Source organism: Daucus carota, chromosome 7 (assembly GCF_001625215.2).
Source record: "Daucus carota subsp. sativus chromosome 7, DH1 v3.0, whole genome shotgun sequence".
Taxonomy (NCBI): domain Eukaryota; kingdom Viridiplantae; phylum Streptophyta; class Magnoliopsida; order Apiales; family Apiaceae; genus Daucus; species Daucus carota.
Window position 1 is genome coordinate 38,235,739 of NC_030387.2, and position 10,847 is coordinate 38,246,585.

Genomic DNA, 10,847 nt, shown 5'->3' on the forward strand with positions numbered 1-10,847 from the left:
GATTCCTATGTTAGAAATAGTAGCACAAAGGTTCATTTTGTTGAATATCATTTCAACCGAAATGTATAATTGGTCTAGCCCCCAACTTGTTTGGCAATTGCTGGTACGCGATAGGGTCGTAAACGAGTCGAGTCGTGCTTGAGCTTAAATCTGACTAAAAATGATTCGGTCTCGAGTTCGAACTTGAAGACCTAAAATTTGATACATGTGAATTTAACAAAAATTTATATGTTCAAATTCGATTTGATTCTAAAACTTACATATCAATTTACTAAATATCAAACTCGAGTTGGTTTTACTAGATATTACTAAAAGCTCGACTATAACAAATTCGGCCCGATTAAATATATATATTTTTTGTTCGGTGGGGCGTGCATGATTAGAAAAGGGAAAGAAGGTTGATGATATAGCACTTTGCGATTAGCATAATTATAATAAGCATTCTGGAATTGAGTGGCTACTTTAATCGAGTGAAATGTACGATGGGGGAAAATGTAGAATTGATAATGGGAGGCAACAATAATGCCTTGAAACAGGAGTTGGATGTCTGTGTTGTGCCTTTCATATGCATATTCCCTCATTTCCTGTTTTATGAGCAGCTGTACTAGCTGCCTCATTTTCCCTCTGCTCAGACATAGACTAATATCCAATGTACCACCCTTTGTACTCTTGCATTAAATTAGGGATTTTTCTTTTGGACAATCTATTATTAACCATTTAACATCCATGTTTCATTGTAAAAGGAAGAAAAGTTAAATGGTTTCACATCAATTGTCTAAATTTGCAGGCACTCGGATGGAGGGCAATATCATATCGAAAATCAATATACGATCGCAATGTAGTCACTAAAAATCATAATTTAATACGAACTCGGACGAGCAGTTAGATCATATCAAAAATTTACATATCATCGTAATATAATGTAACTGCTAAAAATCGTAGCTTAATATAAACCGATCACATAGAAATATCAACCACCTCATGTATTGCATCATTGTGTGTAAAAATATGAGATCTATCACAGAGAATCACGAGAGCTAACACTGTTGTCACACATTATCGTCGTGAATAGTGTGCAAAAAAGGAGCGAAACACAAAATACACAAGTTCAAATTATTCCCGCACATCACTATTATTATGTGCAAAAACACGAGGGTGTGATTATAAATGTTACGAGGATATGGTTACAGATATCATGAGAGTTTATTTGAATCGGGCATATAAAAACAACACTCATTTCCATACATTATTTTTATGAATAGTGTGCAAAAAGGCGGAGCAAAACAAATGAATAAATATTTTTATTTAATTTACATTATTATTTGAATCACACCCAAAGATACATTTTACATCTAGAAAGATTGTAGAATTTAAGAAAGTTCAGTCAACAAATGAACACAATCGGAGCTCCTGAGCTCGAAACATGAGAACTTGTCTTGGATCCCATAACTTAAAAAAAGGGTGCCACTCTATATGTGGAACGGTGCAGCCGTGCAGGGCACAATAAAATGTGAAAGGCCAACGAAAAAGTGCAGTGCAGCCTCATTATTTTCGTTTTACATCTTTTAATTATCTTCGGACACTTTAATTTTTGCCCTTTCTACTTTAACTTTTCACCCTTTGGCTTCTTGCTTTAATCAATCATTCCTCCTTTTTATCCCCTCTTACATTCTGTACCCCTGCTGCACCAGTTTGTACATTTTGAATTCTAGATATTCGCCAGATTTTGGATGCTCGTTGTGTCATCTACATCATAGTGTACGTTAAGTTTTTAGTGTACGTTAAGTTTTTAGTTTTATCTGAATCAAATGAGTTAACCGTTTAATTAATTTTGTTTTCCGATTTGTATGATTATATGACTGTGTGTTTGTATATTTATATGAAAGAACATCCTCAAATAAAATATATTATCTATGGACATAATTATATAATAACTTTTTTTTTCATATTCTCCTCATATAAATATAGTTTATAATTACAAAATTTCCTTTTTACTTTACAAATATCTCACGTAGATAACCCAAGCGATTTCGGTTATTATAATTTTTCTTGAATAAGCATATATATTAGTACATACTGTATTAATAAATCTAAAATTAGCTAAGTGGTAAATGACGATAATTATGCTCAAAATTATTATAATTGATCGAAGGTATAATAGTCAAATATACACTTGACCTGATGCATCATGTTACACGTATGCATAAATTTTTATAAGGAAAAATGGCATCGATCTGTTCTTTCCCATGTAAAATACAGTAGATCCACTAATGATCTTATTTTAAAAAAAAATTCAATCTTTTGGCATAAATCATTTCATATAAATTGACTTGGTTGAGTGATGATCTGACCTCTAAAACTTCAAAAGTTTTCAAAATCCCCGTTATTTCATACAAAGAATTGAACATGCACAATTTTAAACGTGCAAATCTTTTTCAAACAAATTTTTCAAAAAAGAAATATTTTTTTAAAAGCAACTTATGGCGGAACGGTCAATATGGTTTTTCACACATGGCGGAACCGATAACGAGATTACGTATATTTTTTTCATCCGAAAATTCAGTCAGGTCGCCATATTTGTTATAGTTTCCAATTTTTTAAGATTCTCAGAAAAATTTCAATAAATTACGATCATAATAAAATAATAAATTTTATTTTTCAATATTTGAAATAATAATAATATTACTTATAAAACTATAATATTTTAGTTGAACAGATTTCATATAATCATTATTTTAAACAACAAGGTCGCAGAATCTTTCCACCTTGACGCAATGACGCGTACTTCCCAGTTCCCTCTTCATCTTAACCAGTACATGCCCTCCATGACAACTGTTTCTTATACAACTAAAATTATAATTTTATAATTTTAAAAATATTAAAAATGAAGAAGAGAAAAAATCCAAAGAAAGTAGATAAATTAGTCAACACCAAACCAACCTAAAATGTTGTCCTAATACCCCATCCACGCGTCTCAACCACTGCATTATCAACCGTAGGACCTCCTGTATTTAAACATTTGCCAGCATTGTGTCTTGCACTCTTGCCTTCCCACAGCTCTCGTAATAAATCGAAATTAATCGGTTAATCTGTTTATGCGATAAACAAAAATTATCAGAATATATATTTGAAATAAATAAAAAATATTTGATCAAATTAAATATTACTTGAAGATATTTTTTAAAATTAATCATTTTTTAGATAAATCTATAATTATTAAAATACCGACTTTCACATATTTTTCCCTATTTTCACTTCCACATTTTCCCCAACTCAAATTTTGGGATAGAAATAGTGAAATACAAAAAATTAGATAGGATAAAAACAAAAAATTGGAATTTAAAATCAATCGAAATTTCGTAAAGTCCAAGTTCACATATGCACCAAAAAAGACTGCCATTTTTTCAGTTCTCATTGTACACAGACTTTTGGTCGACAACACATAGACAAGCACACATAAATAAAGTCACAAATTTAACTGTGTGCCCACATTTTCATATCATTCAATTCTCATATCTCCCGTTGATTTCGCTCATTTCTGTTAACTACCCATTATAACTTGGGTCTATATACTTATATTTCTTTATATACTTGGACAATTGTAGGTAAAAAAGTGTTCTTGAAGCTCAAGCTTATTGATTTTCTTGATTTTTTTTGGGATTATAAAAAAGGAAGATTGAGCGTGACCCAGATGGGGATTTATATGAAATGGGCTCAATCTTGATCTGAGTCGAGGTTTGTTTGTGTTGAAAAGTGGTGTAAGACATGGGTTGTGTGACCTCGAAGCAGGCCGTGTCGGTGACGCCGGCGTTTGATCACTCCGGGGCGTTTAGAGACAATGCCGGGTCGGGTTCGGGTTTGGATGCGGGTAGGAATGATGGGTTTGGAGTGGAAGTTGAGGCGAAGAAGAGTAAGAGGAAGAAGAAGAGGAGTGAGTTGGGGGTGAGTGGGAGTGAGTTGAGTGAGTCAGGGAGAGCGAGTTCGAATGGAGGTGCTGAGTCAGCGAGTTTTAGGTTGGGGAGTTTGCAGAAGTATGTGGAAGGTGAACAAGTTGCTGCTGGTTGGCCTGCCTGGCTCAGTGCTGTGGCAGGTGAAGCTATTCAGGGATGGGTCCCACTCAAAGCTGATTCTTTTGAAAAATTGGAGAAGGTTAATATTTATGTTCTTTCAATAAATTTACATAGGGTAGTTAATGGTGTTTTTACTAAGTAATTGTACTAAAAGTGTCATAATGATATAAAGTTATTTAAAGTTTCAATCTTTACAAAATTTATTTTTTTAGTTTAGATGATTTAGTTTGGACTAATATGCTTAATATTGTAATGTAGTGGTAGATTCGAAAATGTGTCTGAACCAGCTTAAGCTGCTCACTCATCTAGATATTTTTTGTTATTGTGTTCAGTGTTCAGTCAGTTATAGTCGTATAGAGTGTTCCAATTAATTGAATCTAGAACATGCATGGGACAACGGACGTCTGATAGCAAGCTTGGGCATTTCATTATTTGCATTGCTTTGCAACATGTTCTGAACCTTTGATTATATGTCAGTGACCTTATTAGTCCCCAACTCAAAATTTTCGTTATTGTTCCTCAACTCGCAATTTTTTTTAGCAGTGAAGTTAATATGCTAGAACTCGTATGCTCCACTTCTCTCTTGTGTAATCAATTAGATGCCCAAACTTACCAGTGTTTTTCAGCAGTGAAGTCAATCTGCTAGAAGCCTAGAACTCGTATGCTCCACTTTTGAATTCTCTCTTGTCTAATCAATTAGATGCCCAAAGTTACCAGTGTTAAAAAACTCTGGAGTAAATGGGTTTAAAGATAGTCACCAGAACTAATTTAAGTGTTCATGCAAACTAGTATGTTTAACATGTTAACCACGCTGTGACTCGAATATTTTCCGAGCCGTGCTCTTATATCGTATTGATGTTAAAAGATGTAATATCAGTGACCTTGTCTTTGATATACTGTGTTCATCAGAGCGGTTCAGTATACTTTGAGAATGATTACATCCTTATTCTCATGTAATTTAGTAGATTATATATAGTTTCAATTATCGTTGTTTTATAAACTTCTAGTTTCTATCACACAAAAAACTAATCATGATATTATGGTTATATAGATTGGACAAGGCACATATAGCAGTGTCTTCCGAGCACGTGACCTGAACAATGGGAAGATAGTCGCTTTAAAAAAGGTGCGGTTCGACAATTTTGAGCCTGAAAGTGTTCGCTTTATGGCTCGCGAAATTTTCATTCTGCGTAGGCTTGACCATCCAAATATCATAAAGCTGGAGGGTATAGTTACTTCAAGGCTATCATGTAGCATATACCTTGTGTTCGAATACATGGAGCACGATATATCTGGACTCTTGTCTAGCCCTGATATTAAATTCAGCGAAGCGCAGGTTTGGTTTCAATCTCAAATTTAAATATTTGTTCTAATGTATGAAGGTCTCTTGTTATTCTAATAAAGATTTATAGTTCCCTTCACAATTTTGATATGGAAAAAAATGAAGCATCACCACAAGGTTAATGTAACTGATTGTGACTCTCGAAATTCAAATACTTACATTACGACACATGCATAGAAAAGTTATAATACCTGTTAAATAAATGTAAATAAGACTATAATTGTAGATCCATTTAAATTTAAAGGATTGAAATGTTTAATATGCCTGTGTACTTGAAATTTTTGTTTAAAACTGTGTCGTCTCACAACTGATTTAGTTGCATGTGCTCTATAGGTTAAATGCTACATGAAACAATTGTTATCTGCACTCGAACATTGTCATTCTCGGGGAGTAATGCATAGAGACATCAAAGGTGCCAACCTCCTGGTTAATAACGAGGGTGTTTTAAAAGTGGCTGATTTTGGCTTGGCAAACTTCTGTAGTGCTGGGAAAAAGCAACCACTAACAAGCCGAGTTGTCACTTTGTGGTACCGACCTCCCGAACTCTTGTTGGGGGCTACAGAATATGGACCATCTGTTGATATATGGAGTGTTGGCTGTCTATTTGCAGAACTTCTCCTTGGAAATCCTATTCTCCAGGGAAGAACTGAGGTAAAAATCTGAAAACATCGTTTTCGTTATTTTAAGAGTAATACTTTGAAGTTGTCATTCATAATGAATGTATGTACTGTTTCATTGTAGACGTGTAACCTTGTTCACATCGAAACATGTGGGACAATTATTTCAGAATCATGATCTTAGACTTAGTAATGCTTACCAAGTGCACCAACACATCATGATCTTTTCTGGGACCATAACCATGGCCGGCTTGTGATTAGCTAGGTTGTTGCATTTGACCCAGTGTACCTTGTGCTTATTTTGCATTTCGAATTCGAAATAGACCAGAATATCGAATAAGGCTCAGGATTTTAGCTAGGTTGCTGCATTTGACCCAGTGTACCTTGTGCTTATTTTGGGTTAGGCTCAGAATTTGATCTGGGTTGTGGGCTTGTCGCCCATGGTATTCAGAGCCTATTTTTAATTGTTTACATCTTTTGGCCTCCTTGCTCCGGATATTGTATAAGAACACATTTCATGTACATATATGCACCTTTCAAAAAGGAAGAAGTTAATAACTTAACTAATAATTTGCCACTTTCTTAAAAGTATATTAACATTTGTCTTTTCTATCATATTTTTAATGTATCTTGGTTAGAGAGCATGGTGCACTTGCTAGGCGCTTTTCTTAACACCTTATGTGTAGAGATTCATCACTAAACATGGAGTCGGAGGCAATAATATTTAAGGTCATAAGTTCCATGCTGAAAGTAGGGTTTGGCCTTTAAGCAAGGGAAAATAATAAAATGCACATGATCTAAATGATATGCATCCTAAGACTATAGGGTTTTCTAGACTAAGCAACCCAACAGTTCTTATTTAACAAATTATTTCTGTACTTTTGGAATTTCTATGAATAAAATGCAGTGTGATCATCACCAAAAGCATGCTGAATATAGTCAAAAACTTGCTGTTTATAGTCCAATAATATGTATGTCTAATTGTGTAGCGTACATATTTTAGTTTCTTGAAATGCTAATATTATGCCTTATGTTTACTAAAGGTTGAACAATTGCACAAAATTTTCAAGCTTTGTGGGTCTCCAAATGATGATTATTGGAAAAAGAACAAGCTTACTCAAGTGACCTTGTTTAAGCCACATCAACCTTATGAAAGTTGCCTTTTGGAGACCTTCAAAGAACTACCTAAAACTGCTGTGACTCTGATAGAAACTTTACTTTCTGTTGAACCAAATAAGCGCGGGACTGCCACTTCTGCTCTTGCTTCTGAGGTACTGATAATATAGGATGATATTTTTATTTTTTTTGCATTACATGTATCACAATATAGTGTCTTTGATGTGCATGAAATTGATGGTAAAACCCGTTGGTAAAATATGACCTTTATTTTGGCTGTCATGTCTTTCATTTAATTAGAAAAACATGACGTGTTTCAGTTGCTGTAATATTCATTAGGTATTAACAGATTGCTCATCACACTCTAATGGACTACACTTAGCACATATAACGTTAATGATGCTTACTGCTCTACCTGTTATTATAGTACTTCACTACAAAGCCTTATGCATGTGATCCATCAAGCTTGCCGAAGTACCAGCCAAGCAAAGAGATAGATGCAAAACACCGCGAGGATGCAAGAAGGTATTTTTTATTTAATTGCTTTAATCTTGTGAAGTGATTCATGGAGATCTGATCTCCAGACTTAATTGAAGATAGTGGGTTGCCACCAATTGGAGTCCTTGTGCTTTCATATACTTAAATAAACGCACCCGGATGTTTCAGGAAAAGGCCTAGTGGAAGATCACGTGGACCGGAAACATTAAGAAAATTAAGTAGAAAACAGAATGCCAGCAAATTGGCGCCAGAGGAGGTATAAATCTGAATAAGTACATACCCTCTCTTATATGTGCTTTAGTATAGTTATATTAAGAACTTGCAAGTCCTCTTGGCATGCTTAGCTTGCTTTCAGAGCTTGGTGTCTATGCTTTGGTTTTAAAACAAACTTGTTCTTACACTTTGGTTGTTCTTAATTTGATCAGAACTTACCCGCCAGAAATCAAACTTCATATAAAATCAAGGGAAGTGGTGGTTTGGATAATAAAAAAGGAGATACCATCTCGGGGTTGCAGCCACGCAAGGCCTCTGTTGATTTGAAGGAAGAGGTTTCCCACATTAAGAATGCATCTCATGGGGATATTCCATATTCAGGGCCGTTAGAAGTTTCTGGTTCAAGTGGATTTGCATGGGCAAAAAGACGATTAGACGATTCCTGTGCGTCTTCGCGCAGTAGGTCTAGTTCAAGAAGTCTCATGTTTGAACCTTCTGTTGCTCTTAATTCACGCCAAGATGTTGATTTAAAACGTCATGCAAATGGCGAAGTCTTGCATGGGAGTCGTGGGAATTCTAGAGGATACGATTCATACGAGCTTTCCAAACATTCTATGATGAAAAGTTGGTCTCAGTTGGAGGGACCTGATTCCTTTGATGCTTCAGACGGATACCACTCCCAGGATCTGTCACTTACACTTCATCAGAGAGAAGAATTGGCTACTAAGAGATTCATCTCGGTAAGCTCATCAAATACTTTTTACTGGTTCTAAAATAATCTGTCTGAAATCAAAAATATTATTATCCTATTTATTCCTACTGAGGCTTAAAATTTCTTTTCAGATAATGATTTTGGGTTTTTTGTTGTCGTTCACACTTGAGAGATTAATTTCAATTAGCTTAATTCTGACTTTGATATTTCATCATAATTTACTAGCTTGTAATTTAATTCTATTCCAAGTGAAACCTTCTAATTTATTTAGTCTGACTTGAGACAGGTTTTCCAGGATCATGAGGATAAGGTTGAATTTTCAGGACCTTTACTATCCCAATCCCATAAAATCGATGAACTTCTAAAGCGACATGAACGTCAGATCCGCCAGGCAGTCCGCAGAACATGGTTCCAGAGAGGTGATCATTTACAATTTGAAAGAAAAACAATTTATTGAAAGTGGAAGTAATAAACTTATATGGCTATCATAGTATTGTTTGCTTCTTAATCATGCATAAATATTTCACCTTTTAAATGAGTTGGTTTTTCTCTTATTTGTTGGTATAAGTATAAGAGGTGAGTAGTAGTTTAGTAGGAAGCAAACCAGAACTTCATTAGAGGACGCTAGTATTGAAGAAGTTATCTCACCATATGAACTAAACTCCTTTTGTGCCTAGTCAGAGAACTGATATGGTGGTAGCATGCATGTTGCTTATCAAGATATCATGCTTGATCCTCATGAAAGTATTTCCCACCCAAATTCCCTTTTTTGAGAAGACTTTATTAATTTCGACAAGTGTTGGTTGATCATGTATTTCATTCTAGTCAAATAAGTGATTAAGATGCATAATCTATGTTCTCATTAATCCATTTTTCAAATTGAGAGTGTCATTCTAGTAAACGTTCATACTAAATGGTTGGGGGTAGTTTCTGCAGGCAAGAAACACGGGAAGAAAACAGAAGCTGTTACTGGAATTCGATAATTTGGGAACGGCAATCATAACAAAAGCCTATGACATGACTACTTGGTCAATAGAATCACGGTTTGAGAAAGCATCTGAAATTGAAGGCTTTGACAGTCATCACTGCTAAGGAGTATGATCAAATGAAACTAGGTAGTTCGCAGATTCAAGAAGTCGGGAAACGATTTATGGATGATCATGCTCTGTTTTGTTCTACTTATTTTCACCGGAATTCAGCAGATGTAGTTAACGTTGAGCAAGGCATTGTACAGGCTCAGTTAGTGATGAGCTCAGAGCATAAATTAAAAACCTCTTGGGCATTCATTTTTTATTGCATTTTCTATTGCAACTCATGAAAATATGAAATGATAAGAGCAATGAGCAATGATAAAGTACTTCTATATGGTTCATTTTTAGATTCGTGTCACAGCTCAAGTACTGTGATCTGAGCAACGCAACAGCAAGAAACCGAATTTGGGGTGCTGGGTCTGTACTCCCACAATTTTCAATAAAAGGACTTCATATTATATATATTTAAAAAAGGCTCCAAATATTACGGTCCCCATATACTGCTTTTGTATCGTTTTATATTAATAAATTACATTTTGGGTAATTCTACAAACACTGTTATTTTGCACATTTTTGTGAATTTATGGTATAAGGAGCTTTTTGTCGTGAATTTGTACAAAGTATGTACTTGAAAGATAGATATGTATTAAAGGAACATTCCAGAGAGGGACTCCTTATATGGAGTTACATAGTGCGCCACTATAAATCATCAATTTTATTATAAATTCTGTTATAAAATACATATAAAACGTGATTCTAATATAGAATACTATAAAATAAATCTATTTTAAGTAATTTAACACTTAAAATTTGATTAAAAAAAGTATATTTTCGAAACTGATTCTACACAGTATAATTCTGGATGATTATTATTCTGTTATAGAATCATGTTGAGATATTGCATAATTTTAGATGATCTTTGGAATAAAAAAATTGTATAACTTCGTTTTCAGTTTAATAATCAAACTTTGCAATTATATTTTATAAAAAATATAATAGAACATGTATATATTTATAATGGTGTGCTACGTAACTCCATATAAGGGGGTATGCTATGGACTGCTACCCATGTATTAAATTCCTGTGACATGCAGCAGACTTTTAAAATATATATATCCAGTAGTCGTTAAACCAGACGCGCAGCATTTTGAAATTATAATATTCAGATATTTAAGATACATATAGATTTTTTCTTTTTTTTGTCGATGAAAAGAAAGATTATATTCATTTACTATTTTCTAGACAGTT

The 10,847-nt window shown here is 34.2% G+C and overlaps 1 protein-coding gene across 2 annotated transcripts; it reads left to right on the plus strand.

Annotated features, from left to right (window-relative positions):
* The first annotated feature begins 3,588 nt into the window (after nucleotides 1-3,588).
* Nucleotides 3,589-9,946, plus strand: LOC108196468 (protein IMPAIRED IN BABA-INDUCED STERILITY 1). 2 transcript variants are annotated; one of them, XM_017363767.2, is made up of 9 exons: nucleotides 3,589-4,149; nucleotides 5,122-5,406; nucleotides 5,746-6,063; nucleotides 7,073-7,300; nucleotides 7,573-7,670; nucleotides 7,812-7,899; nucleotides 8,069-8,596; nucleotides 8,855-8,987; nucleotides 9,496-9,946. In XM_017363767.2, the coding sequence occupies exons 1-9, from the start codon at nucleotides 3,766-3,768 to the stop codon at nucleotides 9,549-9,551; spliced, it is 2,118 nt and encodes a 705-aa protein (XP_017219256.1). In that variant the 5' UTR covers nucleotides 3,589-3,765; the 3' UTR covers nucleotides 9,552-9,946. The 2 variants fall into 2 exon arrangements, with proteins under 2 accessions (XP_017219256.1, XP_017219257.1); XM_017363768.2 differs by having other exon boundaries at nucleotides 3,629-4,149; nucleotides 9,505-9,686.
* Nucleotides 9,947-10,847: the final 901 nt, after the last annotated feature.